Consider the following 20,385-nt stretch of genomic DNA (forward strand, 5'->3'; position numbering starts at 1 on the left):
GACCCAGGTTCGATTCCCACCTCAGTTGACTGTCTGTGTGGAGTTGGCACATTCTCCAAATGTCTGCGTGGGTTTCCTCTTTGTGTTCTGGTTTCCCCTCTCAGTCCAAAGATGTGCAAGTTAGGTGGCTTGGCCATATTATTGGCTAACTTACCCATAGTGTTCAGGGATGAGTCTGGGTGGAATACTCTTCAGAAGGTTCGAGTGACCTATTGGGCTGAATGGTCTGTTTCCACATTACAGAGATTCTACATATGGTGCAGGACTAATTCACTTAATGGTAAGGTCCTAGGGAGTGTTGCTGAACAAAGAGAGTGCAGGTTCATAGCTCCTTGAAAGTGGAGTCACAGGTAGTTAGGACAGTGAAGGCAGCATTTGGTATGCTTTCCTTTATTGGTCAGAGCATTAGTATAGGAGTCGGGAGGTCATGTTGTGGCTGTATAGGGTATTGGTTAGGCCACTGTGGGAATACTGCATTCAGTTCTGGTTGCCCTGCTATCAGAAGGATGTTGTTAAACTTGAAATAGTTCAGAAACGATTTACAAGGATGCTGTCAGGGTTGGAGGATTTGAGCTACAGGGAGAGGCTGAATAGGCTGGGGCTGTTTTCCCTGGAGCGTCGGAGGCTGAGGGGTGACCTTATAGAGGTTTATAAAATTAGAAAGGAAGATGTTACCAAGTCATGAGGGGCATGGATAGGATGAATAGACAAAGTTTTTTCCCTGTGGTGGGGAAGTCCAGAACTGGAGGGCATAGGTTTAGGGTGGGAGGGGAAAGATATAAAAGAGACCTGAGGGGCAATTTATTTCACGCAGAAGGTGGTGTGGTGTGTGTGTGTGTGTGTGTGTGTGTGGAATGAGCTGCCAGAGGAAGTGGTGGAGGCCGGTACAATTGCAACATTTAAAAGGCATCTGGATGAGTGTGTGAATGAGATGGGTTTAGAGGGATGTGGGCCAAATGCTGGCAAATGGGATTAGATTGATTTGGGATATCTGGTCGGCATGGGCAAGTTTGAGCAAAGGGTCTGTTTCTGTGTTGTACATCTCTCTGACTTTCTCACAATGACTCTGACTCCCAGTTGGCAGATGGCCCTTCACCTGCAAATAGCCTACCCAAAGTTTGAAAGTTCCTGTCTAATATTGTGAAAATTGACCTTGCCCCAATTTAGAACTTTAACTTGTGGACCAGACTTATCATTTTCCGTAACTATTTTAAAACTGAAAGTGGAATGGTCACTGATCCCAAAGTGCTTCCCCCTTAACACCTGGGGCTTTTGCCCGAAACGTCGATTTTGAAGCTACTTGGATGCTGCCTGAACTGCTGTGCTCTTCCAGCCCCACTAATCCAGAACCTCAGTCACTGTCCTGCCTTATTTCCCAACAGGTGGTCATGTCTTAACCTTCTCTAGTCGGGCCATCTCCAAATTGATTGAAAAAAATATCCTGAACACACTTAACAAATTCCTCACCGTCCAATCCATTAACACTACAGCAGTCCCAGTCGCTTTAGCAATGTTAAAATCCCATCAGACATAGGAGCAGAAATTTGGCCAGTCAGCTCATCGAGCCTATTCCACCATTCAGTCATGGCTGATAGGTTTCCCATCCCCATTTTCGTGCTTTATCCCAGTAACCCTTGATCCCCATGGCAATCAAGAACCTATCTATCTCCATCTTAAATATACTCAATGACCTGTCCTCCACAACTTTCTGTGGCAATGAATTCCATAGATTCACCACTCTCTAGCTGAAGAAGTTTCTCCTTATCTCTGCTGTAAAAGGTTTTCCCTTTACTGTTAGGCTATGCCCTTGGGTCCTAGTCTCTCCTACCATCTTCCCAATGTCCACACTGTCCAGGATGTTCAGTACTCTGAAAGTTTCAATCAGGTTCCTCCTCATCCTTCTAAACTCCATTGAGTATAGTCCAGGAATCCTCAAACATTCCTCATGTTAAGCCTTTCATTCCTGGGATCATTCTCGTGACCCTCCTCTGGATCCAGTCTAGGGCCAATACATTCTGCCTGAGATATGGGGCCCAAAATTGGTCAAAATACTCTGAATGTGGTCTGACCAGAGCCCTCAATACTCCAAATGTGGTCTGACCACGTTGTTCTGACTCTATTATTCTTGCAGCTATCTGCAATCTCCTTACACACATGTTCCTCAATTTCCCGCTGACTATGGGGGCCCTATAGTACATTCCCATTAAAGTGATCACCCCCTTCTTCTTTCTCAATTCCCCCCCCCCCCCATATACACTCAGTGGATGACCCTCCAGGAATATCCTCCCTTGGTAGTGCTGTGATGTTCTCCCTGATGAAAAGCTCCATCCTCCCTCACCTCCCTCTGGAACAATGAGCTGCCAGTTCTGTCCCTCCCTCAGCCATGTTTCTGTAATGACTATAATATCCCAGTCCCATGTCCTGAGTTCATCTGGGACACCTGTCAGGCCTGTCATGTCGAAATAACTGCAGTTTGATTTGTTAGTCTCCCCTTGTTCCCTGACTGTACTCTTGCCTGATTAACTTGCCATCTTTAAATGTCTTTAATAACCTCAACTTCCCCTTTTGTCTCATTGCTAGTTTAAACCCTCCCAGGTGCCTTTAGCAAACCTTCCTGCCAGGATATTGGTCCCCCTCTAGACCTTACAACTGAGTACATTTCTTTCCCAGTCCTGAATTCCTTGTAGCCATGTTTCAAAGTTGCAGCACCCCAGACTGAAGTTCCAACCCCAATTCATCCAGTTTGCTCCACTGGCTTCATTCATTTTAGGGAGAATATTGGGATGGTTGATAACTGCTGATTGGCCCCTGACGTGCATACCATGAACATCTTCCTTTCTAATAGAAAAAACAGAAATTGCTGGAAAAGCTCAGTAGGTTTGGCAGCACCTGTGGAGAAACCAGAGTGAATGTTTCAGGTCCAGTGACCCTCTGCAGATCCTTCCTTTCTACTCTTTGACAGACATTTTTTTTTCACTTCAGATCACTGCTTCACAACTTTCACTTTCCCTACTTCAGTGCCTGAATTATTTTAACAGTTGGAGGGTCAGTGCTGAGGGAGTGCTGCACTGTCACAGGGTCAGTGCTGAGGGAGTGGGCACTGTCACAGGGTCAGTGCTGAGGGAGTGCTGCACTGTCACAGGGTCAGTGCTGAGGGAGTGGGCACTGTCACAGGGTCAGTGCTGAGGGAGTGCTGCACTGTCAGAGGGTCAGTGCTGAAGGAGTGCCGCATTGTCGGAGGGTCAGTGCTGAGGGTGCGTCGCACAGTTGGAGGGTCAGTGCCGAGGGCGTGCCGCACTGTCGGAGGGTCAGTGCCGAGGGAGTGCCGCACTGTTGGATCCGAGGGAGCGCTGCACTGTTGGAGGGTCATTGCCTGTTGGATTTTATTTTAGGTTGTAAATCACTCTGTACCTTTTGCAGGCATCTCCAGGGATCATTGTTAACCCTTTTGCTGCTGGAATGGGCAGAAAGAACAGTATGGAGAGCATCTCTTCCATTGACCGTGACATGAGCCCTGAAGAACTGGACATTTTACAGAAGGTACAGTGCATCTCCTATGGGCGACATGGTGCTGGGGTGTGATATATTAGCACAGGTAGAGGCTTCGCTTACTGACAGAAAATCCAGGCAAGATGACTGGCTCGTTTTCTGGGTGACGAGCTGTAATGAGTGGAGTACCACAGAAGTGGACACAGAGGAACCATGGACATATCCTTGCTGTTTGCAAAGAACATGGCACTGTGTATTAATGTACGTGGCTTCTAGTGCAGTCCAGTATTCTGTTATGCTGACTGACGGTCAGTCTTAAATTGGTTGTCAGCAAACTTCTTTGGATTTATTTAACAGCTACTGTCACCTAATGGAATCAGACCTAATGTTAGACACTGTGCCAGTGTAGGCTCGGTGTGTTTGGTCAGTACTTTGCAGCAAACTAAAATCACAGCAGGTCAGGCAGCGTCCGAGCAGCAGGAAAATCGATGTTTCGGAAAAAGCCCATCAGGAATAGAGGCAGGGAGTCTCCAGGGTAGAGAGATAAATGGGAGAGGGGTGGGGGTGGGGCGAAAGTAGCATAGAGTACAATAGGTGGATGGGGGTGGGGTTAAAGGTGATAGGTCAGAGAGGAGGGTGGAGTGGATAGGTGGGAAAGGAGATTGGCAGGTGGGACAGGTCATGAGGATGGTGATGAGGTGGAAGGTGGAACCTTCTCTCCAGCCCCCACCCCCCCCTCCCACTTATCTCTCCACCCTTCAGGCTCCCTGCCTCTATTCCTGACTAAAGGCTTTTGCCCGAAATGTCGATTTTCCTGCTCCTTGGATGCTGCCTGACCTCCTGTGCTTTTCCAGCCCCACTCTAATCTAGACTCTGGTTTCCAGCATCTGCAGCCCTTGTTTTTACCCACTTTGCAGCAAACAACTAAAAGGACATGCTGTTTGATTTGTGGCCTTTGGGGTGTACAGCCTGGCATCTCACTGGCACTGATATTCATGTACCACACTACCCACTTTGTGCTTGGCAGAACATTTTGTATTGACAGCTGTTCACGGTGAGCACTGCTCTGGTCGGTCATGTATAGTGACAGCATGGAACCTGCAGCTTTAAAAACTTCTCTGCTCCTTTGGTCTTCCCTGGTTATCTGAGGTAGACTGTGCTGTTCTGAACCAAAATTATGAGGGACATGGGTAGGATAAATAGGCAAAGTCTTTTCCCTGGGGTGGCGAGTCCAGAACGAGAGAGAATAGGTTTAGGGTGAGAGGGGAAAGATATAAAAGAGAGCTAAGGGGCAACTTTTTCACACAGAGGGTGGTATGTGTATAGAATGAGCTGCCAGAGGATGTGATGGAGGCTGGTACAATTGCAACATTTAAGAGGCATTTGGATGGGTATATGAATAGGAAGGGTTTGGAGGGATATGGGCCGGGCGCTGGCAGGTGGGACTAGATTGGGTTGGGATATCTGGTCAGCATGGACGGGATGGACCGAAGGGTCTGTTTCCATGCTGTACATCTCTATGACATGACATCCTTGAGCCCATTATGAGTTGAATGATATGCAGTAAGAAATAATCTAATCAGTATTTCACAGCATTAACCAAGGTGACACTGGAGTGTGTTTGTGTACATTAGCAAACAGTGTGCCATGATTTGCAAACTGAGAGAATGTGCACATGCTGCTCCAGTTTCAACTCCTCAAAACAGGTGACTGCCGTTTGCTGTTTCGTTGCAAAAGAAATACCTTGGCTGATCAGTTGCAAATGAGACCCCACTGTTTAAACAGGGAGGTAGACAAAAGATGGGGAATTATACACTGGTTAACTTAACCTCTGTGATGGGGAAGTTGCTTGAGTCTATTATTAAGAAAGTAATACTAGGGCATCTCAATAGAAACTGTCCTGTTGGGAAGATGCAGCATGGGTTCATGAAGGGCAGGTCATGTTTCACTAACCTACTGGGATTCTATGAAGACATTATAAACACAATGGACAATAGGGACCCAGTAGATGTGGTGTACCTAGATTTCTAAAAGGTCTTCGACAAAGTGCCATATAAGATCTGCTGCATAAGATACAGATGCATGGCATTACGGGTAAAGTATGAGCATGGTTAGAGGATTGGTTAACTGACAGGAAGCAAAGAGTGGGGATAAATGAGTACTATCCTGGCTGGCAATCAGTGACTAGTGGTGTGCCTCAGGGATCAGTGTTGGGACTGCAAGTGTTCACAATTTATATCGATGTTTTTGAGATGGGGACCACATGTAGGGTGTCACAGTTTGCAGATATACTATATCTTTTTGATATATACTATATTTTTTGAAGACGTAACAAAGAGGATTGATGAGGGCAGAGCTGTAGATGTGATCTATATGGACTTCAGTAAGGCGTTCGACAAGGTTCCCCATGGGAGACTGGTTATCAAGGTTAGATCTCATGGAATACAGGGAGAACTAGCAATTTGGATACAGAACTGGCTCAAAGGTAGAAGACAGAGGGTGGTGGTGGAGGGTTGTTTTTCAGACTGGAGGCCTGTGACCAGTGGAGTGCCACAAGGATTGGTGCTGGGCCCTCTACTTTTTGTCATTTACATAAATGATTTGGATGTGAGTATAAGAGGTACAGTTAGTAAATTTGCAGATGACACCAAAATTGGAGGTGTAGTGGACATTGAAGAGGGTTACCTCAGATTACAACAGGATCTGGACCAGATGGGCCAATGGGCTGAGAAGTGGCAGATGGAGTTTAATTCAGATAAATGCGAGGTGCTGCATTTTGGGAAAGCAAATCTTAGCAGGACTTATACACTTCATGGTAAAGTCCTAGGGAGTGTTGCTGAACAAAGAGACCTTGGAGTGCAGGTTCATAGCTCCTTGAAAGTGGAGTCACAGGTAGATAGGATAGTGAAGAAGGCATTTGGTATGCTTTCCTTTATTGGTCAGAGTATTGAGTAGAGGAGTTGCGAGGTCATGTTGCGGCTGTACAGGACATTGGTTAGGCCACTGTTGGAATATTGCGTGCAATTCTGACCTCCTTCCTATCAGAAAGATGTTGTGAAACTTGAAAGGGTTCAGAAAAGATTTACAAGGATGTTGCCAGGATTTAAGCTACAGGGAGAGGCTGAACAGGTTGGGGCTGTTTTCCCTGGAGCGTTGGAGGCTGAGGGGTGACCTTATAGAGGTTTACAAAATTATGAGGGACATGGATAGGATAAATAGACAAAGTCTTTTCCCTGGGATCGGGGAGTCCAGAACTAGAGGGAATAGGTTTAGGGTGAGAGGGAAGGATATAAAAGAGACCTAAGGGGCAACTTTTTCACACAGAGAGTAGTACGTGTATGGAATGAGCTGCCAGAGGATGTGGTGGAGGCTGGTACAATTGCAACATTTAAAAGGCATCTGGATGGGTATATGAATAGGAAGGGTTTGGAGGGATATGGGCCGGGTGCTGGCAGGTGGGACAAGATTGGGTTGGAATATTTGGTCGGTATGGATGGGCTGGACCGGACGGTCTGTTTCCGTACTGTACATCTCTATGACTCTCTGTGAGTGGCAGAGGATTGTGAAACTTCGCAAAGGAACACAGATAGTTTCCATGAGTTGGCAAAGGTCTGGCAGACAGAATAGAATGTTAATAAACATGGAACCATCCATTTTGGTCGGAGTATCAGTAAAAAGGATTATTACTTGAATAGTAAAAAGTTGTAATGTGCATGAATCACAGAGGGTTGGTTTGCAGGTGCAGCTGGTAATTAGGAAGGCAAATAGAATTTAGTGTGTCATTGCTGATGGGATTGATGGTTATATTACAGCTGTACAAGGTCACCCCTGGAGTACTGTGTACAGTGATGGTCTCCTTGAGAAAGGATGGACTGGCACTGGAGGGGGTACAGTCGAGGTTCACTGGGTCAATTCCAGAGTTGAGGGGCTTGGCTTATGAGGAGACACTGAGTAGACTGGGATTATATTCATTGGAATTCAGAAGAATGAAGGGGGAGCTTAAAGAAACATATAAAATTATGGAGGGAATCGATAAGATAGAAGTAGAGAGGATGTTTCCACTGGCAGCTGAAACCAGGACAAGAGGATATAGCCTCAAGATTAGAGGGAGCAGATTTAGGACTGAACTGAGAAGGAACTACTTCACCCAGAAAGTTGTGAATCGATGGAATTCCCTGCCCAGGGAAGTGGTTGACACTACTCCAGTAAATGTTTTAGGCTAAACTGGATAGATGTTTGAACAGTAAAGGAATTAGGGATTATGGTGAGAGGCTGGGTAAGTGGAGCAGAGGCCATGAAAAGATCCTTCCTGGTGAAGGGCTTATGCCTGAAACGTCATTTCTCCTGCTCCTCAGATACTGTGTTTTTCCAGCACCACATTCTTGACTCCGTGAGAAGATCAGCCATGGTCTCATTGAATGGCAGAGCAAGCTCAAGGGTCCAGATGGACCTACTCCTTCTCCTGTCTCTTCTATTCTTCTGTTCTTGTGTAAACAGAGTTCAGTCATTAACTGTCAGGCATCATTGAGTGATGTGGGGAGTCTCTTCGCATCAGATTAAACATAGCTAAGGAGAAGTCCTGCTGACAATCACACTGCCCTTCCTCATCCATTCCACCCAGACTTCAGCGAGCTGATGTCTTCAGAGTTTATCACCAGGAGTGGCGCAGCTGCGGTGTTACTGATGGAGCTGGTTGGGTCCTGAATGACAGAGCTGCTAGACTGAGGTCTGTGGGAGGTGGGGAGGGAACCAACAAGGGGAAAAACATACTTGACCATATCCTTATTAATCTGCCAGCCGCAAATGCATCTGTCCATGATGCACTAACTCAGCGATAAGCTGCTCAGTGGTTCTGCCAGGACCACTCTACTCCTGACCTTGTTACTTTGTCCAAACATGGAGCAAAGAGCTGAATTCCAGAGGTGAGGTATTGGCGTTGTGACACCACGGAGCCCCAGCACCATGGGAGACCGTGTGGGAATCGGGGACAGTCCTTCCTGGTTGCACTCATACTGACACAAAGGAAGATGGTTATACTTTGGGGGTGGGCCAACTCAGTGAGAGAGAGTGTGTATGTGATAGCACCAAGTGGATCTCAGGATGTGTTGAGGAATGTTGAACTGCAATACCTGTGATCCTGAGTGAATTTGAAATGCAAAGGATGAAACTGAAGTTGGAATCCATGTTGGTTGAGTCTGAGCTGGGGGCATCGCTGAGGAATGAGATGTCGCTGTGGAAATGAGCTTTGGCAAATACCAAATGAAATACTAGGAACATCAACAATCCAAGTTGGTGAATAGGAAGAATGATTTGAAAGGAGATCCTGTGGGAGAGAGGGGCAGGATTGTTTCAGAGTGGGCAACCTTCAGTTCTGAAGAAGGGCCACTCGGTTCAAAATGTTAACTCTGCTTTCTCTCCACAAATACTGCCAGACCTGCTGGCTTTCTCCAGCAATTTCTGTTTTTGTTTTAGATTTCCAGCGTCCTCAGTTTGTTGTTTCATTGGTTATGATGACTTGAGATCAGTCATCTCAGCTCCAGGACATCTCTGAAGGAGTCCCTCAGGGTTGTGTCCTAGGCCCAACCATCTTCAGCTACTTCATCAATGACCTTCCCTCCATCATAAGGGCAGAAATGGGGATGGTCACTGATGATTACACAATGTTCAGCACCATTCGCGACTCCTCAGATACTGAAGAATGCAAGTTCAAATGCCACAGGATAGAACATAGAAGAATACAGCGCAGTACAGGCCCTTCGGCCCTCGATGTTGCGCCGATCCTAGCCCACCTAACCTACACTAACCCACTATCCTCCATATACCTATCCAATGCCCATAAAGAGGGAGAGTCCACCACTGCTACTGGCAGGGCATTCCATGAACTTACGACTCGCTGAGTGAAGAACCTACCCCTAACATCTGTCCTATATCTACCCCCCCTAAATTTAAAGCTATGCCCCCTTGTAATAGCTGACTCCATACGTGGAAAAAGGTTCTCACTGTCAACCCTATCTAACCCTCTAATCATCTTGTACACCTCTATCAAGTCACTCCTAAACCTTCTTTTCTCCAATGAAAACAACCCCAAGTGCCTCAGCCTTTCCTCATAGGATCTTCCTACCATACCAGGCAACATCCTGGTAAACTTCCTCTGCACCCGTTCCAGTGCCTCCACATCCTTCCTATAGTATGGCGACCAAAACTGCACACAATATTCCAGATGAGGCCGCACCAGAGTCTTATACAACTGCAACATGACCTCAGGACTCCGGAACTCAATTCCTCTACCAATAAAAGCCAGTACGCCATATGCCTTCTTCACTGCACTATTTACCTGGGTGGCAACTTTCAGAGATCTGTGTACATGGACACCAAGATCCCTCTGCTCTTCCACACTACCAAGTATCCGACCATTAGCCCAGTACCCCATCTTTTTGTTACTCTTACCAAAGTGAATCACTTCACACTTAGCTACATTGAACTCCATTTGCCACCTTTCTGCCCAGCTCTGCAGCTTCTCTATATCCCGCTGTAACCTGCCACATCCTTCCTCACTGTCTACAACTCCTCCGACTTTCGTATCATCCGCAAACTTGCTCACCCAACCTTCTAACCCTTCCTCCAGGTTATTTATAAAAATGACAAACAGCAATGGTCCCAAAACAGATCCTTGCGGAACACCGCTAGTGACGGCACTCCAAGAATGAACCTTTGCCATCAACTACTACCCTCTGTCTTCTTCCAGCCAGCCAATTCCTAATCCAAACCTCCAACTCACCCTCAATGCCATATCTCTGTATTTTCTGCAGTAGCCTACCATGGGGGACCTTATCAAACGCCTTACTAAAATCCATATATACCACATCTACCGCTTTCTCCTCATCTACCTCCTTAGTCACCTTCTCAAAGAATTCAATAAGGTTTGTGAGGCACGACCTGCCCTTCACAAAACCATGCTGACTATCCTTGATCACATTATTCCGATCCAGATGTTCATAAATCCTATCCCTTACAATTCTCTCTAAGACTTTGCCCACAACAGAAGTGAGACTCACTGGCCTATAGTTACTAGGATTATCCCTACTCCCCTTCTTGAACAAGGGAACCACGTTTGCTAGCCTCCAGTCCTCTGGCACTACTCCTGTAGACAAAGAGGACACAAAAATCAAGGCCAATGGCTCTGCAATCTCCTCCTTTGCTTCCCAGAGAATCCTAGGATAAATGCCATCAGGCCCAGGGGACTTATCTATTTTCACCCTTTCCAGAATTTCCAACACCTCTTCTCTACATATCTCAAAGCCATCCATTCTACTTATTCATGCCTCAGTATTCATATCGACAACAATGTCCTGTTCCTGAGTGAATACTGACGAAAAGTATTCATTCAGTGCCTCCCCAATCTCTTCAGCCTCCACACGCAACTTCCCATTACTATCCTTGATTGGACCTATTCCTACCCTAGTCATCCTTTTATTCCTAACATACCTATAGAAAGCCTTAGGGTTTTCCCTAATCCTACCAACTAAGGATCTTTCATGTCCCCTCCTTGCTGCTCTTAGCTCTCTCTTCAGGTCCTTCCGGGCTACCTTATAACTCTCAATCACCCCTATTGAACCTTCACGCCTCATCTTTACAAAGGCCGCCCTCTTCCATTTAACAAGGGATTCCAATTCCTTATTAAACCACGGCTCCCTCACACGACCCTTTCCTCCCTGCCTGATAGGTACGTACTTATCAAGGACACTCAATAGTTGCTCCTTGAACAAGTTCCACATATCAATTACGCTCTTGCCTTGGAATCTACTTTTCCAATCCACACATCCTAAGTCATGCCTCACCGCATCATAATTTCCCTGCCCCCAGCTATAACTCTTGCCCTGTAGTACACACTTATCCCTCTCCATCACTAGAGTAAAAATCACCGAATTGTGGTCACTGTCCCCAAAGTGCTCACCTACCTCTAGTTCTAATACCTGGCCTGGTTCGTTACCCAGAACCAAATCCAGTATGGCCTCACCTCTTGTTGGCTTATCTACATATTGTGTCAGGAAACCCTCCTGCACACATTGGACAAACACTGACCCATCTAACGAACTTGAGCTATAGCTTTCCCAATCAATATTAGGAAAGTTAAAGTCCCCCATAACAACCACCCGATTACTGTCACTCTTCTGCTGAATCATCTTCGCAATCCTTTCTTCAACGATTCTAGGACTATTAGCAGGCCTGTAAAAGACTCCTAACAGGGTGACCTCACCTCTCCTATTCCTAACCTCAACCCAAACTACCTCAGATGGCAAATCTTCATCCATCGTCCTTTCCACCGCTGTAATACTATCTTTGACAAGCAAAGCCACCCCCCCCCTCTTTTACCCCCACCTCTGACCCTACTAAAACATTTAAACCCTGGAACCTGCAACAGCCATTCCTGTCCCTGATCTAGCCATGTCTCTGTAATAGCCACAACATCGAAGTCCCAGGTACCAACCCACGCTGCAAGTTCACCTACCTTATTTTGTATACTTCTTGCATTGAAGTGTACACACTTCAAGCCACTCTTTTGTTTACAGGCACCCTCCTTTAAGATTGATGCCATATTCCTAACCTCCCTACACTCCAGGTCCTGCACCCTAAAGCTACAGTCTGGGTTCCCATGCCCCTGCAGAGTTAGTTTAAACCCCCCCCAAGAGCACTAACAAACCTCCCCCCAAGGATACTGGTGCCCCTCAGGTTCAGGTGCAGACCATCCTGTTTATAGAGGTCCCACCTTCCCCAGAAAGAACCCCAGTTGTCCAGAAACCGGAATCCCTCCCTCCTGCACCATCCCTGTAGCCACACATTTAACTGTTCTCTCTCCCTATTCCTCGACTCTCTATCACGTGGCACGGGTAACAAACCAGAGACAACAACTCTGTTTGTTTTAACTCTGAGCTTCCAACCTAGCTCCCTAAAAGCCTGTCTAACATCCTCAGCCCTCCTCCTACCTATGTCATTGGTGCCAATATGGACCACGACTTCAGGCTGCTCCCCCTCCCCCTTAAGGACCCGGAAAACACGATCAGAGACATCACGTACCCTTGCACCTGGGAGGCAACATACCAAATGTGAGTCTCTGTCGCCCCCACAAAACCGCCTATCTGTGCTCCGAACTATCGAGTCCCCAATTATTATTGCTCTGCTCTTCTCCACCCTTCCCTTCTGAGTAGCGGGGACAGGCTCCGTGCCAGAGGCCTGAGCCCCGTTACTTACCCCTGGTAAGTCGTCCCCCCCACAAGTATCCAAAACAGTATACTTGTTTTTGAGGGGAACAGCCGCAGGGGGTCCCTGCACTGGCTGCTTCCTCCCAGTCCCCCTCACTGTCACCCATCTGTCTGCCATCTTTGGACAATATTGAGACTTGAGCTGAACAGTGGCAAGTAACATTTATGCCCTTCAAATGCCAAGCAATATCTGTTAATGACGAGAGAATCTAACTAATGTTCCTTGACAATCAATGCAATAATCATCATTGAATCTCCCACTGTCAACGTCCTGAGGGCTGACATTATCCAGAAACTCAGCTGAATTCAGCATTGGAATAGTGGCTACATGACTGAGTCAGAAGCTTTGCAGCGAGTAACTCACCTCCTGACTCCCCAGAGTCTGTCCACCATCTACAAGGCACAAGGCAGGAGTGTGATGGAATACTCCCCACTCTCCTGGATGTGGGCAGATCCAATGATATTCAAGAAGCTCGACACCATCAGGACAAAGCAGCCGCGTGATTGGCACAGCATCCACTCCCTCCTCCACCAACGCTCAGTAACAGCAGTGTGTACTGTCTACAAGATGCACAGCAGAAACTCACCAAAGATCCTCAGCACCTTCCAAACCCACGACCACTTCCATCTAGAAGGACAAGGGCCGCAGATACATGGGAACACCGGCCCCCTGCAGGTTCCCCTCCAAGCTACTCCCCATCCTGACTTGGGAAATACATCACCGTTCCTTCAGTGTCACTGGGTCAGAATCCTGGAATTCCCTCCGTCAGAACATTGTGGGTCAACCCTCAGCACACGGACTGCAGCGATTCAAGAAGGCAGCTCACCCCCACCTTCTCAAGGAGGCAACTAGGGACGGGCAATAAATGCTGGGCCCAGCCAGTGACACCCAGATTCTGTGTTTTTTTTTAATTGTGAAAATATCAATGTCTTGTGATACCTGTATGGCACGTTGGTGAAAACACCGAGAGTTCTGTGCATAGTTTTCAAGAGGAAGGGAGAGAAGGGGCTTTGAAAGCAGTTCTGGGAAGGTCAGCTCACCTGACTCCTGGGGTGAAGGGGCTTTTGTTTGGATGTGCTGGACCGATATACATTGGAGTGTAGCAGGAGGAGAGGTGATCTTCTTGGAACATAGACGTTGTCAGGGCTGCTGGGTTGGATGTCCCTCCTCGTGAGCAGCTCGACACACAGACAGTGTTTCCCATATCAGACCAAGGTGGAGAATTCCTCTGTCAGAAGGTCCAGCTGTGCAAGTTGGATGACTGAATGTTTAATCAGATCAAGTCAGGAAGCCCCTCAGTGAAAGGACTGTTGGAGGGTGGGGGGTAGACAGGAAGGTGCACTTCAGACACAGTGAGTAGCTGAATGGCAGAGTAGCTAAAGGGCCTACTGTTCCTATTCTTATGTTATCACACTTTGTTGTCTCTTTCCCTTTCTGCTCTCCCTCTTTCTGAATCTCTCGCAAGTCTACGTCTCTGCTTCTTACATTTGTTGTTTTTTCCAGGAAATTGAGATGGTTCGTGAGTCGTCATTATGGGAACAAGAGCAACTGGAGAAAGTGGTGAGAATTTTTCCTGAAGTTGGTTATTTGTCTTTCAGACCAAAGATATAGGAGCAGAAGGAGGCCATTCAGCCCATCACATCAGTTTCACCATTCATGGAGAGCTTGGCTGATCTGGGCGTGTAGGAGGTGGGACTGGGGGTGGGGGCAGGTGGAGCAGATAAGTGAAAAGGAAGATGGACAGTAGGACAGGTCAAGAGGGTCATGCTGTGTTGGAGGGTTGCATCTGGGATGGGGGCAGGGGAGATTTGGAAACTGATGAATTCATGTTGAGTTTGTGTCGTGATCTATCACAATCCTGCCTTCACCCACCTATCACCATCACAACTATCTTTCCCCCGGCCCCATACCCCCTCCCATCTTTCCCCCGGCCCCGCACCCCCTCCCATCTTTCCCCCGGCCCCGCACCCCCTCCCATCTTTCCCCTGGCCCCGCACCCCCTCCCATCTTTCCCCTGGCCTCTCACCCCCTCCCTTCTTTCCCCTGGCCTCTCACCCCCTCCCTTTATTTATTCCTCAGCTGCCAAGTTACAGGACTTTCTCCACCCAGAGATCATAGCTATCATAACTCTTTCAAGTCCCTATCATAAAAAAAACTGGAGAATTTCAGGGATCTGAGAATGTAGCAGTTTGAAGCAAGCAGCTGCGCGTTTTCTCTCCGAGCGGTATGGGAGGAATCCAACCAGATTCTTCCAAAGGATTTAGACGGAGATTAGGGACCAGCAGAGAACTGTCAGTCACATTGTTGCTTGTTGGACTGGAGGCCTGTGACTAGTGGAGTACCTCAGGGGTCAGCGCTGGGCCCATTTCTGTCTGTTATTGATATCAATGATGTGGATGAGAATGTACAAAGCAGGATTAGTGAGTTTGCTGATGTCACTACAATAGGCAGTATTGTGGACAGTGAGGAAGGTTGTCAGAAATTGCAGCGGGGGAATCTGGAGAAGTGGCCAAGAAATGGCAAATGGAGTTTAATAAAGAGAGGTGTGAGATCTTGCAGTTTGGAAAGTCGGATCAAGGTAGGAGTTTCACAGTGAATGGTAGGGCCTTGTGCAGTGGAACAGAGAGACCTTGGAGTTCAGGTTCACGGTTCTCTGGAAGTGGAGTCCCAGGTAGACAGGGCAGTGAGGAAGGCTTTGGGCACACTGGCCTTCAGTCAGGGCACAGAGTATAGAGCTACTGTGTGTTCCTTGATAAATATGTACCTGTATCATTTGCAAGCTTACCAATAAGACCCATCTATATTCTCCTCCAAATAATTTTCCTATATATTACAATCAACAGAGGTTCCAGCACTGATACCTCTGGATCACCACTCGTCAGAAACACACCCTTCCACCATTACTCTGTCACCTGTGACTAGACCAGGTTGACATCCATCTTAAGAGTTCACCATGGATCCTATTTGACTTCACTTTCTGAATCAGCCAACCATGAGGGACCTTGTCAAACATCCATACAGACAACTTACTCTCTGTCCTTGTCAGTCATGTTTGTCACTTAATCAAAAACCTCAATCAAGTTTGTGAGACATGACCTTCCCCATATAAAACCGTGGTGCCTATCACTAATAAGTCCATAGTTTTCCAAATGTGAGTCAATCCTCTCCCTCAGAAGCTTTTCCAGCAGCTTCCCTATCACTGACGTAAGGGTCACTGGCCTGGAAATTCTGAGATTATCCCCAGTGTCCTCCTCAAACAAAAGAACATCATTAGCTATACTCCGGTCTTCTGGGACCTCTCCCATGGCTAAAGAGAACATAAAGATTCCATACAAGGTCACAGCAATTCCCCCCATTGCCTCCCGCAGCATTCTGGGATAGGTCCCATCAGATCATCGAACATAGAACACAGTACAGGCACTTTGTGAAACCAATCTGAAGCCCATCTAGCCTACACTATTCCATTCTTGTCCATATGTCCATCCAATAACCATTTAAATGTCCCTAAAGTTGGCGAGTTTACTGCTGTTACAGGCAGTGCATTCCACACCCCTACTACTCTGAGTAAAGAAACTCCCTCTGACATCTGTCCTATATCTATCACCCCTCAATTTAAAGCTATGTCCCCTTGTGCTAGTCATCGCCATCAGAGGAAAAAGGCTCTCACTGTCCACCCGATCTAACCCTCTGATTATCTTATATGCCTCAATTAAGTCACCTCTCGACCACCACCTCCAACAGAAACAGCCTCAGGTCCCTCAGCCTTTCCTTGTAAGACTTTCCCTCCATACCAGGCAACATCCTGGTAAATCTCCCTTGAACCCTTTCCAAAGCTTCCACATCTTTCCTATAATAGAACATAGAAAAGTAAAGCACAGAACAGGCCCTTTGGCCCGTGATGTTGTGCCTAGGATTATTCCTAATTTAAAATACAATAACCTAACCGACTCACCCCTCAACTCACTGCTCTCCATGTGCATGTCCAGCAGTCGCTTCAATGTCCCCAATGACTTTGCTTCCACCACCACCACTGGCAACGCATTCCATGCATTCACAACTCTCTGTGTAAAGAACCTACCTCTGACGTCTCCTTTATACCTTTCTCCTAATATCTTCAAACTATGACTCCTCGTACCAGTCAATCCTGCCCTGGGGAAAAGTCTCTGACTATTGGCTGTATCCATTTCTCTCATTATATTGTATACCTCAATCAGGTCACCTCTCTTCCTCCTCCTCCTCTAGAGAGAAAACTCCGAGCTTAGTCAACCCCTCTTCATAAGACAAGCCCTCCAGTCCAGGCAGCATCCTGGTAAACCAAAGCCTCTGTATCTTTCTTATAATAGGGCGACCAGAGCTGGACACAATATTCCAAGTGTGGTCTCACCAGGGACTTGCAGAGCTGCAGCAAAACCTCACGGCTCTTAAACGCGATCTCCCTGTTAATAAAAGCCAAAACACCATATGCTTTCTTAACAACCTCAAATGCGGTGGCCAGAACTATACACAACACTCCAAGTGCAGCCGTAACCAGAGTTTTGTACAGCTGCAGCATGACATCATGGTTCCGAAACTCAATCACTTTTCTAATAACTGTTAATCCAGAGACCCAGGTAATGTTCTGGAGACACAGGGACAGAGCTGCCAGACTGGGTCTGCAGCATGTGGTGAGGGAACCAACAAGAGGGAAAAACAGACTTGACCTCATCCTTACCAATCTGCCGGCTGCAGATGCATCTGCCCATGACAGTATCGGTAAGAGTGACCACCGCACAGTCCTTGTGGAGACAAAGACCCACCTTCACACTGAGGATCCCCTCCATCGTGTTGTGTGGTACTAGCACTGTGTTAAATGGGTCAGACTTCAAACTGATCCAGCAACTTCACACTGGGCATCCTGGAGGCACTGTGGGCTATCAACAGCAGAAGGGCTGTACTCCAGCACAATCTGTAACCGCATGGCCCGGTGTGTCCCCCACTCAACCATTACCATCAAGTCAGGGGATCATCCCTGGTTCAGTGCAGACTGCAGGAGGGCATGCCAGGAGCAGCATAAGCACACCTCAAGAAGATCTGTCCAATTGGTGAAAGAGCAACAGAGGACTACTCTGTGCCAGTCAGTGGATTGTAAGATTTGAGCTCTGCAGTCCTGCTATATTCAGTCATGACAATGGTTATGATGGATGTAGATTTGCTCATTGGGCTGGAAGGTTCATTTTCAGACGTTTCGTCACTATACTAGGTAACATCTTCAGTGAGCCTCTGGATGAAGCACTGGTGGTGTTTGGATCCACTACATGGATGACACTTTTGTCATCACTATACAAAACAAATTAGAGGAAACCTTCAAGACCATCAATAATCCCCTTACTGGCATAACATTCACTAAAGAGGAGGATAACAACAACACACTGCCATTCTTAGATGTCACAGTCGAGCCAACAACCAACGGGGAACTTCAAACCAGCATCGACAGGAAAACAACACACACTGACCAAATACTCAACTACAGAAGCAATCATCCCAACATCCACAAAAGAAGCTGCATTAGAACTTTATATTAACGAGCCACCACACGCTGCAGCACAGAGGAAAATCACCTACACAGTGTATTCAAAAAGAACGGGTACCCAATGAACACAGTCCACCGATCTCTGAGCAACAAACCCAAACAAGCAGACAATTCCACACTGTAAGTAATCTAATCTAATCTAATCTAAAACACGTCCAGAAACCCGAGCCACTCTCCCCGACATCAGACACCTCGGAAATGACTGCCAGACTACTCATCCCCCTTGGCATCATGGTAGCCCACAAACCCACCACCACACTAAAACAGCAGCTAATGAACTTGAAAGACCCTATACAGACAAGTAAAGCTAATGTCATTTACAAAATACCATGTAAGAACTGTAACAAACACTACATTGGACAAACAAGCAGGAAACTAGCCACCAGGATACATGAACATCCACTAGCCCCAAAACAACATGACCCACTCTCACTAGTATCCTCACACACAGATGAGGAAGGACACCACTTTGACTACGACAACACATCCATCCTAGGACAAGCCAAACAGAGAGATGCACGAGAATTCCGAGAAGCATAGATTTCCCGCTGGAACTCTTGGACCCCATTTACCACCCCCTGAGAAAAAGAACCGGAAGTGATGTCACCACAGGAAATGGCATCGCCAACCCTCGGAAACTCCAATATATAAATAGAAAGTGGCCTACCCCACCAGTGTTTCATTCCACACTGTAGGGATTCTACAAACCGAAAAAGACTATGTGTGATGGCCTTGTTCTGCTTACACTGTCAGCAGGCTGTCTGAAACAGTTTTAAATTTGTTGTGAAGAAACGTATCGGAACAGTCACCACAGAAAAACTCGAGTGGTAAAAGCCCAAAGCGAGGCCAGTCAGTCCTGCACACTTGTGCTGGCTCTCTACAGGATCTGTTTAGCAAGTCCCACATCCACTTTTCCCTGGAATTGTGCAGTTTTTTTTCTTTGTGGTGTTATCCATTATCTACAAAGGGAAAGAAATGGACAGAGTGTCAGCAGAATGCTGTATGTTCTAGATCCTAGCCCCCTGCTGGATAAAAGCATCCTCTTTTGTCTTGCTTTTGTATCTTTAGCCAATCACCTTTAATCTATGACCTCGGCAATCAGTCCTTCCATCAATGGCATTGTCTCCCTGTTCACTCTATCCAACCACTCATGATTTTGAACACCTTAATCAATTCTTTTCTATTCTCTGCGTTGTACCTCTTCAATCTATAGATTCCCTACAATGCGGAAACAAGGCCACACAGACCCTCCAAAGAGTATCCCAACCAAACTCATCCCCCAACATTTACTCCTGACTAATGCACCTAACCTACACATCCCTGAACACTACGGGCAATTTAGCATGGTCAATTCATCTGTGGGAGGAAACCCACTCAGGCACGTGGAGAATGTGCAAACTCCACACAGTCAGTCACCCGAGGCTGGAATCGAACCTGGGTCCCTGGTGCTGGGAGGCAGAAGCCACTGAGCCACTGTCCTTAATCTCTACTTCAATTCCTCACCCCAGAGCCTTTCTCGTGATTCATTTTGTTCTTTCTCTCTCCCTTCTCTCCCTATCTCTGTGTGTGTCTCTCTCTATCTCTCTCTCTCTCTCTCTATCTGTCTGTGTGTCTCTCTATCTCTGTTTCTCTCTCTCTATCTCTGTTTCTCTCTCTCTATCTCTGTTTCTCTCTCTCTATCTCTGTTTCTCTCTCTCTATCTCTGTTTCTCTCTCTCTATCTCTGTTTCTCTCTCTCTATCTCTGTTTCTCTCTCTCTATCTCTGTTTCTCTCTCTCTATCTCTCTCCTCTCTCTCTATCTCTCTCCTCTCTCTCCTCTCTCCCTCTTTTTTCTCTCTCTCCTCTCTCCAATGCTTTCACTTGCTCTCTCTGCATTAATTTAGAGTCCAGTATCCCACATCCCACCTTCCCGCCCCGCCCTGCCCTGTCCTGTCACCTTGAATATCACCCCAGAGCCCTCTGCTCCTGCACTACTTTAGATTGTACTGTTTATTGTCTACGTTCCTGTCTATCTCTTGCTGTTCTACGTCAGGGCTTCTTGTGCTGAGTGTTTGGGGCTGTGTACT

At 46.9% G+C, this 20,385-nt stretch overlaps 1 protein-coding gene across 12 annotated transcripts in view; it reads left to right on the plus strand.

Moving 5' to 3' along the window:
• The window catches only part of scrib (scribble planar cell polarity protein), a 226,854-nt gene that overhangs the window by 143,072 nt on the left and 63,397 nt on the right, over positions 1-20,385 (plus strand). For 10 of the 12 annotated variants that reach the window (XM_072576533.1, XM_072576538.1, XM_072576540.1 and 7 more), the window contains 2 exons: positions 3,421-3,540; positions 14,254-14,310. In XM_072576533.1, coding sequence (XP_072432634.1) covers positions 3,421-3,540; positions 14,254-14,310 — 177 coding nt within the window. The remainder of the gene's footprint in view (positions 1-3,420; positions 3,541-14,253; positions 14,311-20,385) is intronic. The other 2 variants (XM_072576536.1, XM_072576544.1) reach the window with 1 other exon arrangement.

This window comes from Chiloscyllium punctatum, chromosome 8 (assembly GCF_047496795.1).
Source record: "Chiloscyllium punctatum isolate Juve2018m chromosome 8, sChiPun1.3, whole genome shotgun sequence".
In the NCBI taxonomy this organism is placed as follows: domain Eukaryota; kingdom Metazoa; phylum Chordata; class Chondrichthyes; order Orectolobiformes; family Hemiscylliidae; genus Chiloscyllium; species Chiloscyllium punctatum.